At 37.0% G+C, this 15,963-nt stretch overlaps 1 protein-coding gene across 1 annotated transcript in view; it reads right to left on the reverse strand.

The window, feature by feature from the left end:
- arid5b (AT-rich interaction domain 5B) overlaps positions 1-15,963 on the reverse strand; it is a 179,653-nt gene that overhangs the window by 90,204 nt on the left and 73,486 nt on the right. The window contains exon 4 of the mRNA XM_079801320.1: positions 14,233-14,463. Coding sequence (XP_079657446.1) covers positions 14,233-14,463 — 231 coding nt within the window. The remainder of the gene's footprint in view (positions 1-14,232; positions 14,464-15,963) is intronic.

Raw genomic sequence — 15,963 nt, forward strand, 5'->3', positions numbered from 1 at the left:
GCAAACGAGTGCATGCATCAAAAAATATGTACATATCAAGTTCAAAGTAACATAAACTGGCCGGCCAAAAAAAAAGTTGCTGTTTGGATTTACAAAGGCAAATGCTTAAGAGTCAATGATTGGATCATTATGTTTCTAGTATGTTATATGTTTGGCAAAAGTTCTTCTAACACTAATTGATGGAATGTGTAGCTTTTCATTTCTTAAACAACCACGTAGGAAGACACAACATGGCCATATTCCAGGATGATAATGTCAAGACTCATCAGGCTCAAATTGTGAAAGAATGGTTGGGAGGGAGAATGAAGAATCCTTTTCACACATGAATTGGCACCTCTGAGTCCAGACCTTAAATTCATTAAAAGTCTTTGGGATGTGCTGGAGGAGACTTTACAGAGTGATGGACTCTTGTAGTCAATACAAGATCTTGACCAAAAATGTATGCACCTCTTGATGGAAATAAATATTGTAATGTTATTTCCATCAAGAGGTGCATCAATTTTTGGTCAGGATCTTGTATTGATCTTGTAATGATCCAATCATAGACTCTTAAGCATTTGCATATTTAAATCCAAACAGCGACATATTTTTTGTGTATAATACATATATCATATATATAATAGTATATTATAGTATAACATGTTTATTTTTGTATTTATTACAATTATTCAATTATTAATTATAATTCGTATATTATAATAGTACATTAATTTGGTGATCCAATGTGTAAATAAACTATTTTTCAAAAGTTTGGGGTCAGTTTCATTTTTGTAACAATGTAAAAATCTTTACTGTGATCAATTTAATGCATTATTACTGAATAAAAGTTAATTTCTTTAAAAAAAAAAAACCTTTTTATTATAGCTTCATGCATTCTTTTTTATCAATACATGTGGGAAAGTTTAATTAAAAAAAGTAACAATTTGAACAAAAAGCTGAGAAAAACACATTTTTTGAATCAGAACGATAATCATAAGCTTCATAGATCATGATTTTCTAAGCTTCACAATCAAACCTCTTTGTGTGTTTCATTCAGTCACATTAGGCAGTTTTGATTTATATGCTATTTAACGTTTGATGACCGTGTTATCTTACATGTGCGTAAGCAATGCTTCTAATCACATTTCTGCTGCTTCTTCACTTTTTTTTAAAATTCTGAGTATTTTAATTGTGTACTATTTCAGAAGATGTGTAATAGTACCCCCTACCATATAACAATGAAAACATGGAAAGCTGGAAATTCTGTCAATGGTGGAGAAGCGTTGTGTCATAAATGACGGAAAAGTCTGTCAATGGCGGGGAAAGAGTTAAAGAATAGGTGTGGGGAAAACTAGTAAGTCAAAGTTTTTTTGTCAATTTATATCCAAATCAAGTAAGCCGACAAAATGAGTCAATTTCTTAACTCTTGTCACTGACAGAAATTGTTCGGCTTTCTGTGTGTTCACTGTTTTACGGTATAGGGGGCGCTATTACGCATCTTCTGAAAGAGTTCTGAATCTCCTGATCAAAACACAGGTGAAGAAGATGCAGAAACAAGGGCTGAATCCGAAAGCGCTCCCTATAACCCTCAAATAGGGCATTATTTGAGGGAACAGCCATTTGTAGTGGTGTCCGAAACCATAGTGGACGTTATTGAGTGCACTCATTCAATCCCACATTGCACCGCAATAACAAGTGTCCAGCCAAAGTACACTCAATGGCTGTCCGACTTCACGCACTCGTTTTCATTCACTCCTTAAAGTGAACTATATTAGTGGACTAACGTAGGGAATAGTGAATGAATAAAACGTTTTGTTTGATTAAATGCAGAAGGTCTGTTCTTTCTTTTGATATTGCATGTTCAGATATTCATGGGGACCATTCATTTTTTTGCGAAAATGATCAAAAACGCAACTCACCGGGAAAGAGTAAAAAAAACTTGACCCTGGCAGTGTGATTACAAGTTTTAAATGTGCAATAAATTGTGATTAATCACAGCAAGCTGTGTGTACAACACGACTCCACCCTTGCACAATGTTGGTCATGCATTTGGACTGCATTTGTGTTCTAGTGTAGGACTATGTTTCTGGTCTAAAGCTCATTGCAGCAGGGGGTGGAATGTCCTAAAAATGTCCAACATAAAGCTGTTAACTTCATAAAACATCTCCACTGGCAACTGAGGGTTCCTGGAGGTACAAGTGAATACCCTTCACCGATCTGCCATGTGGGAAATCTAAGCACGCCATTGTAGAATTAATTTTGAACTGATAAACAGTGACCCTGCAGTCACAGTGGCGTAAACCACAAATTACATGTGCCCCCTCCCACACAGCCAGCACTTATCCAATGAATGATATTTCTCAAGGCTGTGTGCTGGCAAGACTGCATCTGGATCCGCTTGAATGTTATTCATTATGAAATGGGAAGAATATCATACTTCACCACATAATTACATAAATTCCACTCAAAGGTAAAACATTTTCTGATTTTAAGAGGCCATTAGTTGCTAGTGGAGTAAGAATTAGAGTAGTATATGGAATGTGCAAAAAGGAAATCTGAAAAAAGGAATCAGCCCTTCAGTTTCTCCTTGAATTCTTAATAAGACACATGGATGAGGCATATGGGCTTTTAAAAATGCATGACCTTTAGTAATCCAACCCAGATTGTGAAACAAGTGGAAAAAATGGAATCAAATAGAACAGAGGAAAAGAAAAGGAACAGAATTTATAGTGTGACCTCATACATTTCAAACAACTGTAAGTTGCACAACTGTTAAAAAGAAAGTCAGAGAGAGAGAGAGAGAGAGAGAGAGAGAGAGAGAGAGAGAGAGAGAGAGAGAGTGCTAACAAGCCCCCATTCATCGTTTAATGCAAATAATGACTACACTGTAAACCTGAATAAATTGGCAAAACTCATCAAAATTGAGGCAATCGGTTACATAAAATGTTTTAAGTTAAGAAATGTACCCCCGGTTTCAGGCTTAAGCTAGTCCTAGACTATATGTTTGAGCTGTTTTAAAGCTACACTATGTAACTTTTCCATCCACTAGAGGTCGCCTGTTCAAAACAAAGGCGTAGTTTGATGACGCCACGTTTGAGCGCAGAATCTTGGGACATGTGGTCTTCACCTCACAGCCGGTGGAAAACAGTCAGGATAGGACTCGGGCAGAAATCATGTTCATGGATGCGATTATTAACATGACTGTAGTCTGAAGCAGAGCAGGACCGAGTGTTGTGGAGCTGACCAAGGCCGCAGGAGCGATTGAAGAGCGGGACTGTTATTATGGCATAGTCGCCGGCGGGACTTTTATTATGACACGGTAGATATATCTGAGTGTGTTGAAAAGGCAGTTATGACGTTCGCTCGGCGGCTGCTATGACACTTGTTCACACTGCAGTGAGAGTAAAGTGTTTCACTGAATAAAACCGGAAACCGAGGGTGACGCAGATATGACGCAATCGACAGGCGACTCCCTCACACACATAGCCCACACGTCCCAGTTCCTCGGTTAAAATAGCAATTTCTCACGATTTACAAATAGTTGGAAACATTTGGGATATTCTAAGTACTCAACTTAACAAAATATATAACACTGGCCTAGTGGTTTCTGGATATTTTACTGCAAAAATCCTACATAGTTCACCTTTAACTGAAAGAACCTTGCACTGACAGATCTTAAAATATATCAGTGGCATTGTTTTGTCTAAAGATGCACATCAGTAGGGCACGTTAATAAAAGTTACTTAAATGTCCTAATTAAACTAAGGCCTAATCCTAGCTTAGTCTAAGCCCTATCTGTGAAACCGGGCCCTATTTTGTACTTATACATTTGAATTGCTCTTATTGCCCCGCCCCATCCCCCCTCTTCTAAACTAACATAGCAAAGCATTAAACACCACTACATCTCCACCTTAGCATTACTCTTACAGAAAAAAACATTATGTAACACTTAATGTCAGCATTTACTCTCCCTTTTGAGTGTCATTGCAAAGCATGCTGGGAAATAGAAATCCCAGCTCAGTTTCAGTTAAATTCAAGTTAGTCTAAATTAAGAGAAACAAGTTCATAAAACTCAAAACAATGAAACAATTCAGATTACTTCAAATGTGAACCCAAAAGGAAAAGAAAGTTCTGAATACTCATAAAAGTAATTTGATTGAACTAATTTGTTTTATTTGAGTTGGCTCTACTCAAACCAATTAATTCTTTTGAGCGTTAGTGTATAAATCCCTGTATTTCTGGATGGCTGTGTGGTTTAAGGACAAAGTTCAGCCAATAATAAAAATGTTGTCACCACCAAGCCAGTATGAGTTTCTTTCTTCTGCTGTAAACAAAAGAAGATATTTTGAAGAAAGTCGTCACCAGACAGTCGACGGTCGCCATTGACTTCCATAGAAAGATATATATGGAAGTCAATGGCTAGTGTCAACTGGTTATCGACATTCTTCAAAATACCTTCTTTTGTGTTCAGCAGAAGAAAGAAACCCCTACTGGCTTGGAACAACTTAAGGGTGAGTAAATAATGATACTATCCCAATGAACTATCCCTTAGGGAAATATGAGAAAAATAATGTGTTCTAAACAATGTGTGATATGTTCTCATCTTAGCATAAGTTTATTTTCTGGTGAACACAGAACACGCATGCTGTCAAGCAAACAAACCACCAAATATTTAATTCTAACATTCAGAGCAGCTCAAATCCTATCTTGTTAAACAAGGAACAGCTGCCATAAATAGAAAAGAGAAGTGCAGTGAATTCGCTGGAAAGACTTTAAATGCTGAACCAATTTGGAGACAGCTTTGTTTACTTAAGTAGTATGCCTGAGGACAGGCTCTGATTGCAAAAGCAACTGGGTAATAGGTAATTCTGCCTGCAGATCTATGTTTTTTTCTTCCTGATGGGTACGAAAAAGGGAGTGCCTGATGTTTCTCAATATTCCAAAAAGTCACTTCCGTGCTCACACAATGATGAATCCTTTCCCAGCATCCAATTATTCAAAGCTTACAAAAGCCACATGCACTAACCAAAAACCATCATCCGTTCCCTCCCAGAACTACTCCCAGATTTAACATTGTACAGCAAGCATTTAAAAATATTAATATTGTAATAAACTGCATAAGCCCAACAATATGCTAAATGGTCAATGGCATGCAAGATTGCCCGTGAAAAAGAAACGTTTAAAACACATTGCCACATTCTTATGAAATGTACTATTTGTATTCATGGTGGTTTTGTGTACTTTTATAGAAGGAAAAAAACAAATTTGAAGAAAAGCTTCAATTTAATGATTGTACAAATGTCAAGGTAACACCTTGGAGTACACTGTAAACTTATGTTATTTTTAAAAAGTTTAAAAATATATTTTTCAAAGCAAAAAGTACTCTTTTTCCCAAATATCATGAATTATTCATTCATAAATATTGTTAAATTTTTTGGAGAGTTACACCACATGGTATTTTACAACCTGAACTAAACTCGCTCTGTTACAAAAGGTCAAATGATCTGATATTTTAAGAGACGTACTGAACTTGACACAAAGTCATGAGTGTCTGCAGAACCTATGAAATTATTTCCTGTTTATTTTCTGCATGTTGGTTGCGCCACATGAATTTGAGTTGGTGGACAAGTTTTTCAAATATTCATAAGCATTCAGGTTTTGTTATTAATAAAAAATAATATCACCTTTTTTTTCTTTATTATAATATCAGAATGGTTGTACCACCCTTAATTAAATTTAAAGTTCAATACAAATTTTGGATGTAATTCTGAATAAGTGACTAGATAAGACAAACAAATAAGCAAAATATATAAGCAACAAAATGTCAACTGAATTTTGATGCTCTTGATAATGCTATTTACATTAGTCATGGTTTTTGCTGCAGTCTGTGACCCTTTCAAAAACAACCCGTGATTTGTTTTTGGGTCATGAACCACAAGTTGAAAACCACTGATGAAGAACCTCCAGCTCAGGAAAACACTCTTGCCACAGCCTGCAAAATACTAATATTATTCTCACCCCTCCATAAATTCCCCAACACTACTCCACAATCCTTATAAAATACTTCAAATGTTTTATTAAGAGCACTCGCGTTTCTGTCGGCCTGTTTAAGGTTTCTCCTAGTGCCGCGCCAGGCCGCATCGATAGCACTGCTGAGATCTGCAGGGAAAGAAAATAAATGACCCATTTTTATTGCAGTGTATGTGGTAAACTTGCCATCTAAATGAAGGCTCAGACGAAACCAGAACGCACTCGAATGTCCTCTGCAATTCACAATCACGATAAAGGAGAAAAACACGTCATCGCAAGAAAAAAAAATTTTTTTTGGAGCAAATTATTAACATTGAATAGTTTAAACTGAGTGGCGTCTTGATGAGAAATATAAATGGGTCTATCTTCTCACTAAACAACATGCTATCATTAATAATCCCCCCAGCAGTGGGCATCAATCACGCTGTAATCGTACACACAGCATTCCCGTCACATAGCTCAGCCCCTGCTGGATTACCCAGCATCCACTCTGTCTGCCCATCAAATCCATTCAGGCTAATAAAGAAGTGGGTTGTTCATAATCATTCCTTTTGCATAATCTTAAACAGACGAGGGAATCAATTCCAAGTGGGGAAAAATACATCAAGACAAAACAAAAGTGTGATACACGATGGCAAAACGCCTATTTATGTACACACACACACACACACACACATATATATATATATATATATATATATATATATATATATATATATATATATATATATATATATATATATATATATATATATATATATATATATTTATATATATATAAATACACACAGTATATAAGTGTGTGTATGCATACATATGTATATATACACATGCATATAAATATATGTAAATATATACATATTTATGTGTGCGTGTGCATGGATGCAATATATTTACAGACTTTTATGTTCGATGCAATTAATAACAATTAATCGATTTGATGTATATATACAAAAATACATAAAAATACCAGGTTATATATCAATAATATAAATTCTAAATAATAATTAATGTAAATACAAAAATTATAATAAAAAATTATATTATACAATTACATGAAACATTTTTATATTAAAAATTATATATATATATATATATATATATATATATATATATATATATATATATATATATATATATATATATATATATATATATATATATATATATATATATATATATATATATATATATATATATAAATGTATTATTATCTGGGTCTATCTGGGACAATTGTGTATGTGAATATTATATAGGCTATTGAATATTTTATTTTGTATATTTATATAACACCAAAAAGAAGGTAAATGTAGGTGTCTTTCTAAAAAAAGGACACTTGCAGAGTCCAAAAGGACACCAAATAACCGAATGATATAAGGAGTCCATATAATTTATGCACACCAAAAAACTTTTCAGAATGTACAATGTATGTGTACAGTGCAACAGCAGAGCATGTTTACATATTAGACACATCAAGTTTCTGAACACAACCTCATGTTTGCACATCAATATAACAGACTCATATGTGCTTACTGTACGAATCCTGTACATCACCGCAATCATCTTTACCTTGATTGCAATCCTCATCCATCAAAACTTTACTAGCGAGATGATGGTTTGTTTTGTCCAGCCAAGAACCGTAGTTTGTGTATCATCTGGCCATACAGTGGTGGGATGTTTTGACGTTCCGTTCAGTCTGTATTTCACACAGCATGATGCGCGAGGGCTCAGAATATGACAGAGCTCACGTTTTAAAGTAAAACACACACTAGGATGAATAATTCGCTGAAAAGGCAATGTGAGTCTCTATTCTCTCTGGCATCTCTGGTGAAATAAGCCTGTTTGTTTGTTCTCTTTATATTAGCGCTGTTTTGAACTGATTGTTTGAATGACTTTGCTGACTGGATCATTGGACTAAAAACTTTTCCCAGAGATCTGATCACAAAAAAACAAGAGAAATCAGGTTTTGAATAGAAATTTCAGCCTACCAGGGTTGATCTTGCACCACTGTAGATGCTCAGTGTGATACAATCCCGACTTCTAAGATCATCTAATTGCGTGACATAAATTACGTTTAATTTATGTCTTCAGTCATTTATTTGCATTAAATTATGTTACATGCGTTAACGGTGAAAGCCCTGCTTTTAATATTATATTAATTGTATGCTGTATATTGATAAAATAACGTATACTGACTGTTTAATATAGTTTGGATCAATTATTTGGAGCTTCCTTAAAATAACAAAAAACGAGTTAATGAAATCGTTATGAAAGCAGAATCATTAAGTGGAATCAGAACCAGAATCATTAAATTCCTTCCGATTCCCATCACTAATCCCAATGCTGCATGGAGGAGCAATAAACCCCTGCGAGGAACAAAGAGATGAGCTCACTTGCCACACAGCACATGTCACAATGATGAGAACAAACATTGGCTGCTTCTCCGAAGCGCCAGAAAAATTGTGTGTAACTCCTTCCATAAAGCAGCTATTATTCAGTAAGATCATAAGTATATGCTCACATAATAACATTGACCCCCTAAAAATAACCTCGTGAGAGGCAGGAAATGAATCAAGAGAGAGAAATAATAGTGTGGCCATTACATGGCATCAACCTACAAACTCTCTTCAATAATTCACCAGTACAACCCCCCCCCCCCCACCCCCACATTAACTACATCCGTCTAAACATTCCCTGCATCCTTCACTTCCTCACCCTCGCCTAAACTCCCTTACATCTTCTATTTAAATATACGTATATGATCTGTCGAGATAAAAGAGTTCATTGGACCATGGAAACAGTAACTTTCAGAACTCAAAGCTCATCCACCTCAACAGCATCTATTGAAAGTGAGCTGCAAAAATGACTTGTTCTGAAACTCTGAACTTCCTGCTGTTAGCTGGATACATACAGTACATATAACCTCCCACGTTTTTCAAACCATCAAGACTTATTTGGCTTTAAATAATGAGGAGGAAGTAGAACAGATACGTTTGATTCCTGAACAGCAGAGGAGCTAGTGAAAGTACAATGTAGTCAGGTCCCTGATTATTTCAGTTCAATATCAACTCTTTGAGCAACACTTTACAGCACAGATTGTTTTTTGAATCTGTTGCAATGTAATGTATACCTTTTGTGGCGTTATGGAAGGATGGGCAGGTAAAAGTTGCTTATTTACATATGAAAATAACATTTACATTAGCTTGGCTCCGCCCTCCTACGTACTTTGCGCTCAATTTTCATTTTCATTCAGTACGTCTATAGCGGTATATTCGCTGGTTTCTCCAGCCAAGTTTTAACCGGTCCAATCAGCGAACGGAGGGAGTGGCTTAGAAAGACAACGTTTATGCGCTAGTTTGAGTTGTAGTTCAGTAATGGTGGCGGAGAAAGATGCGAGCGAAGCCATTCGGTCCGTTGTGGCAACGCTGCTGAATATCCAGAAGTTAAAGCCGGAGCAAGAACAATCTTTGCTGAGTTTTGTTGGTGGCCATGATTTTATGGCCCTCCTCCCCATGGGGTTTGGGAAAAGTTCGATTTTCCAGCTCGCTCCGTTACGGCAGATCCAGAGTGGCTCTGGGCAAATCCAATAGTTTCAACAGAGTACCCGCCTTCAAGGAAGTTAACGCTCGTCAATGGAGAGTGGCCAGTCTGGTAGGACCAGGCTACATTTACATAGACGTTTTAAAAGAAACAGTACACTGTAAACCCTAAGGCTCAAAATATTTAATTGGTTTGAGTAGAGCCAACTCAATTTAAACTAATTAGTTAAAACATTTTTACTTTTATGAGTATTTAGAACTTTCTTTTTCTTTTGAGTCCTCAAAACTGACACATTTTAAGTAATCTGAATTGCTTCATTGTTTTGAGTTGTATTAACTTTTTTTTTCCTTCAATTTAGACTAACTTAAATTTAACCGAAACTGGGCTTGGATTTCTATTTCCCAGCATGCTTTGCCATGACACTCAAAAGGGACAGTAAATGCCAAAATGATGTGTTATATTATGTTTTTTTGTGCAAGATTATTAATAAGTGTGATATTAAGTAGTGTTTAATGTTTTCTTATGCTAGTTTAGAAGAGAGTCTGTTATGTTGAGGGTTGTAAAGAACAGATATATGTTAAATGTATTACATTGCTGTCCTCATTAAGTAAGGTGGCATTTATTGAATTAGCTAGTGATATATTAAAGGCAAATGGCCAATAAATAAAAATAAAATAATATATTAAATGTTTAGCCAATCAATGAGAATGCTCCTCCCTCTATTATCAAAGTTATTCCCTTCACAATGCCCTGTTTCAATAGAACAGGAAAGAAAACAGATGTCAACGGCATTGTGCCAAAATACTATGTTGGAGAGGATGTCATTATAACCATGTGACAAGCAGGGGTCCAAATCAGCTGATGCCTGTAAAAAATTCCCCAGTATCACTTATTGAATTCCATATCCTCAATCCTCACCCACCCTCTTAAAGCCCACTCAAGTGAGAACAAGACTTGAGTTAATTTAACATCCTGTTGTCTCCTAACATGTGACCAAAGAGTCATGAGAGCGAGCCAAACCCTGCAGTTATTTCCATTAGCAGAGGAACAAATGACTAAAAATATTCAATATCACATCTGCACCATTCCAGCTGTAGTTTTCCTTAAATAGCGCCGCTTTCCATTTTCATCTTTCTTCTTTAACGCACTGGACGTCTCTCAGTTCTCTAGAACTCCCCTCTTCATCGCCAAGCCCTTGAAAGCACTGTTATTCGCTTCAAAAAGTTAATGACAAGGCTAAACGCTGAAGATTTTCCGCCAAGTAGCCGTCACTTCGAGCATAAAAAGCACTAGAAGTCTTTTTTCCCCCCACTTTCTCTCGACTTCAGAAATGGCCAACATCAGATCTACCCCTCTGTAACAAATCCAGCGTATGGGAGCCTTTACATGAACAATGACTTCATATGTTGAGCTAAAGCCTTAATAAATAACACACCCTACAAAGTTAAACAGAATGACTTCTTTGGATTTCAATACATCGTGCCGTGGTTGTGTTTAAAGCCCTGGTGAGAACAAAGACATTTTAATCAGGGTATGCAAATCCCTGCAGGCCGTCCAATTCAAGCAGAATCCCTTATGTTACACTTTCCAAGACAAGACTATGTTTTTTGAGCAGAATACAGTGTTTTCGAGCAATCAAAGAAACCTATGGGCCTCCATTAAAGTCATTGGGAGCCACTTACTCAATTGCATCACTTACTGTCAGTTTATTCATCCATCTCGTCAAAAGCTGTTATGTAAACAGCTCCATCGCCTTTTACAAAACAGCATTCAACAACCAAGCATTTTTCCAACAGGAAGCCGGGCATGTAAACTGGAGCCTCTCTTTCTAACTGGCAGCATCTATGGAAAAGCGAACTGCACGCAAACTGCTGTGTTGTTTGAATATGCCGTTCAAGCCAATAAGAAACACAAACACTGATATAACAGGCCATTTAAAGACTAGAAGCGCTGAGTCCAAATCTGAATTTTCTTGTTTTGTCATGCATGTTCTGTAATAAAAGAATTATGTCAGTGAAGCATTTATGTGAAGGCATTTGTGTGTTAGTGATCACACTAATACTATTCAGTTTCATTTGACATGCTTGTAACTTTATAATAAAAGGCACTGAAGTTCTAGTTCTATAGAAACTTACAGTAATGCATCGTACAAGAGCCTGAACGATTCCAAACTGGTAACAACAAGGTCACTTGTAATCTGTAACCTATTACATTTCCAAAGTAACCTTCCCAACACTGATAGTAATAAACTCAAAATGTGAAAAGTACTCCATCTATTTGACTTTACTGCAAAAATATACTTTTATTTCAGCCAAGAGGTCACGCAGTGACGTATCGATCTTCTACTGGTCTACTTGAACTTTGGAAACGCAGCAAAATGTGAAACTTTTCGTCTGAGCTTGCGTTTGCGGTCTGACACATTCATATGCATATGAATGGAAGTCAATGGAATGAAAAGTGTAGTGTGACTGCCCCTTTATACAAAAAAATCAGTGCAGAAAATGTCTGTGTATTTAGTTTAAGTCTGTTTTAAGAAGGTCAGGATGGTTGACCAGTCATTCAATGACTGTAGTCGAGTAGCCAATTAGTGAGGTCAACCATGATCTGTCAATCTTCCTTTTAGTATATTCAAAATAATTTTTTCAATATTTATTTTAATTGGTGTACACAACTATACACAAGCATCATTGTTTTTTAGCATCTCGCTCCATTTGCATCATATTTTTTGAAAGTCTCAAAATCTCTGATTGTTATCTGATGGACCCAAAATCAGCATATTTATATCCAGTGCTTCTATAAAACCTAGTCGAATTTGAAAACATGTATTATGCACATTTTAAATACAACATGACAGATAATAGTTAAATAGTAATACCGTCAGTGTACACTGCGAAAACAAAGTGATCATGCACAGATCGGAGAAAGACTGCCTTTACAGCCAGTAATTACATGCACAGTTGAGGTTTTCTAACCATCAGCCAAAAGTGGGACAAATCGTTGTTTTTGAAATCACAGCAGCCCTTCTGAAAAAATATGTTACTCACACAAGTAGACGGACTGTGACGGACTCAGACCTCAGTGTAAAAGCAGGCTTTCAGTTCATCTGAGAGTTCTACTCTATCATACAACAAGCTCTCGACTCTCAACTCGACAGGCTAAAAGCCAGGAGTGTCTGTTTCAATCACCAGCTCAAAGTCACTCATTTCTGTTTGTACACCAACAGTGATAAAACAGCCTGTGCCCATACGGCAGCCCATCGTCAGTTAGGTAATAAAGATAAGGGTCTTGTTTTGCTGATTTGACTAGTTAGACCACAGACTCAATTACGAAATCATTTGGCATCAATCCTCCATTCATTCATTCTTTCTTCACTCAATTATACCAATGCAATCAGTCTTTATATGAACTAATAAGCCGTAATCAGCCTCTAAACAGCAAGGCCAGAAACATACTCTATGCATGTACACAAACACAAATGTTCGGTCAATACATTGCAAGAAAGTGGTAGTGTTGTAATGCTTAAGATGCATTATTGTGGCAGTAAAAAAACTCAAGTTACCTTTAACCTAATCAGTTTAACTGCTATTTTCTACCGATTTCCACACTTTTTTAACTTAATCGGTTATTGGTTATTTATTAATATCAGGTCTGCAAATATATAGCACCATTTAATGGGACTGTAAGGAAATGAGTAAACGTTTTAAATAACAGGCAATCATTTTCAAGTTTGAAATGTAATTTTGCCAATTTTCAACTTGGTTTGTATTGTTACAGTGTCAATATGTAAATGAAAAACGTTTACTCTTTCTCTGTTACCTGGCACGAGAAATTCCCATTTATTTGTCAGCAAAAGTCCACCAGCTTATGCAAACTGTGACAATGGCTTCCTAATTAACTGTCACAACGGCATTTTCTCTTTTCAATTTTCCCCTCCGTTTGGCCTAAAATACTATACTCAAATCCATATTTATGATTCTTTTCAACCTTTAGCCGCTGCCTACAATGCTCTGGAAACTGAAGATAACGCTAAACGTTTACTCTCTGAAGTCTTGCACCAGGGAACAATACAATTCAACATTATGACTAAAAGTTTGCTAAGAAGTATGTCATACTCAAGCAAGGCGGTATTTGATTCTGGTCAAGCCTATCCAATAGCAGCAGACTGGGAGTGGCCTTGAACGGCAACATGCCCAGTGCATTATTGTTGTTGTAGTTTTCCTACCTGTTCGGTAAAAGGGAAGACAACAGCTTTTTTCTGTAGTCAGGAAGCACATTTTTCAATAGGCAGCCAAGTTTAACTAAAAGCCAATTTTGCCAGCGGTGAATTACCCATTTAACAATTATAACAAAAATGGAAACAAATTTTCCATTTAGATCACTAAAACAACTTTGCATAAATATAATAACAAATCACAATAGTAATAATCATACTTAAAAAAATGATATGCAGTTGTTATTGTTTAAAAACAGAAACTAAACTAACTTCTGCCAATTAGTTATCGAACACTTACTGTAAACATAAAAATCATCTGCATCGCTATCATTCATAAAATGGCAATATCCGTCAATCTCTGGGGCCTGATGCATTTTTGAAGATTGCATTTTAAACATAGTGTTTGCGTTCATACTTGCGTAGAGTTTGTTTGAGACCCAAGTCACACAGTTTTTACAAAATCCACTTACCAAATTCATCACACACACTCTCGTTCTCCACCAGCGTGGGGTGCTCGAAAGTGTCCCTGCAGTACAGGATCTGTGTGTTGTTGGTGAGGGAGGCGATTCCTCCCAGGGCCAGTACCACATGGTCCGTCAGGAGGGAGGTTGGCCTCTCCCGAAGCCGCGCGATGATGGAGCGGTACCGACAGTACTGGGGGTAACTCAGTACCAGAACCTTTTTTTCCTCTGCATCATCACCTAAAGACAAGAAAGAATAATTCATTTTTAAAAGGGAACATTTCCATTGCCACACAAAAAGGAACTCAAAATACAGTTATATTTATTTTGCCAATAAATAAAATTTTCACTCAGAAATTGCTAGTAAATTTCACAAATATTTTCCCGAAAAGTAACACATTGAATTAAAGATTAAAATATGAAGTAGAAAGTAGAAAACATATTTTATAGTGTATGATAACGAAGGGCAATTTAAGGGAATCTAAACATAACACAGCTCCCTATGCATTGTACATAACACACTATCCTGTGCGCCACAGCTCTGAAAAATAAAAATGGCTTTCAAATATTCCCACATCTGCTACTGGTCAGACCAACAAATAGTCCCGCCCCATTGTTACACCATTGGTTGAACCAATGTTGATGTGTCAGGCTAGGCTATGTTCTGATAGCACCATACTATATACAGATGGTACTCAACCAGAATAAGGCCTGGGACACACTAGATGATTTCCAAATCTTAACCGATTTTAAAACTGTGGGAGACCACAGACATAAGGGTGGCTATATAATCATAAGGATTAGCATTATAATCCTCTGAATGCACACACTAAAAGATTTGTACGAGCCGCAAGACCTCACACCTGTCGATTGCAACATTTTCACAGTGAGGCGAGATCTCACTGAGACTCACAAGATCAAATAGAGAAAAACAAAAGGAGAACGATCAACGTTGTCAGCTGGTTCTTTCGGCATGGGTTTTGTTTTAAGGGAAGAAAAACAAAGGAGAAAAAAAGAATATGGGTGATCTTTCTCAATACTCCACTTTCGTGGAATGTTTGTGGCTGCCAAGTATTAGCTATAGAGCACGCAATATCCGGTTGGTGAAGCTTGCTCGCTCTCATTGGCTATTGCAGGAATCACGTCAGAGGCAGCCCGATCACGATTTGGGATCATGGGGGCAGTAAAATAATCGTAATGACACCACACATTTTTTGGACAAAAAGTCGGTTGCGAGAGAAGCCTTGAATCGGGCCACGCCCCCATATCATCGTCCATCGTGATGGCTGACCGACATCACGATGGAGCGCAACCATCGTGATGCCACGCCCCCGTTGCGAGTCTGTTGTCAGTGTGACACACACTAATCCTCTTCTATAGTATTAGTTAAACGTCCGGTTACGTATGTAACCCTCGTTCCCTGAGGAGGGAACGGAGACGTACGTTAGTGACTAACGAATGGGGGTTTCGCTTAGAAGCCAATCATCTTCATCGTATTCAACAGCGCCCAATGGCAGTGCCAATGCCATGGGCATGCGGAATTTGCATGCGTAACTCCGCCCCACCTCGTGGGTATATAAGGAAGTACGCTGCGAACATCGCATTATGTTACTGCTGCAGGAGCCAAGACTGAACTCCTCGCGTTCCAGGCAGCACAGCTGACGTGGCTAAGGAAACGTACGTCTCCGTTCCCTCCTCAGGGAACGAGGGTTACATACGTAACCGGACGTTCCCTTTCGT

The sequence above is a fragment of the Gobio gobio genome (assembly GCF_949357685.1).
Source record: "Gobio gobio genome assembly, chromosome: 20".
Classification (NCBI taxonomy): Eukaryota; Metazoa; Chordata; class Actinopteri; order Cypriniformes; family Gobionidae; genus Gobio; species Gobio gobio.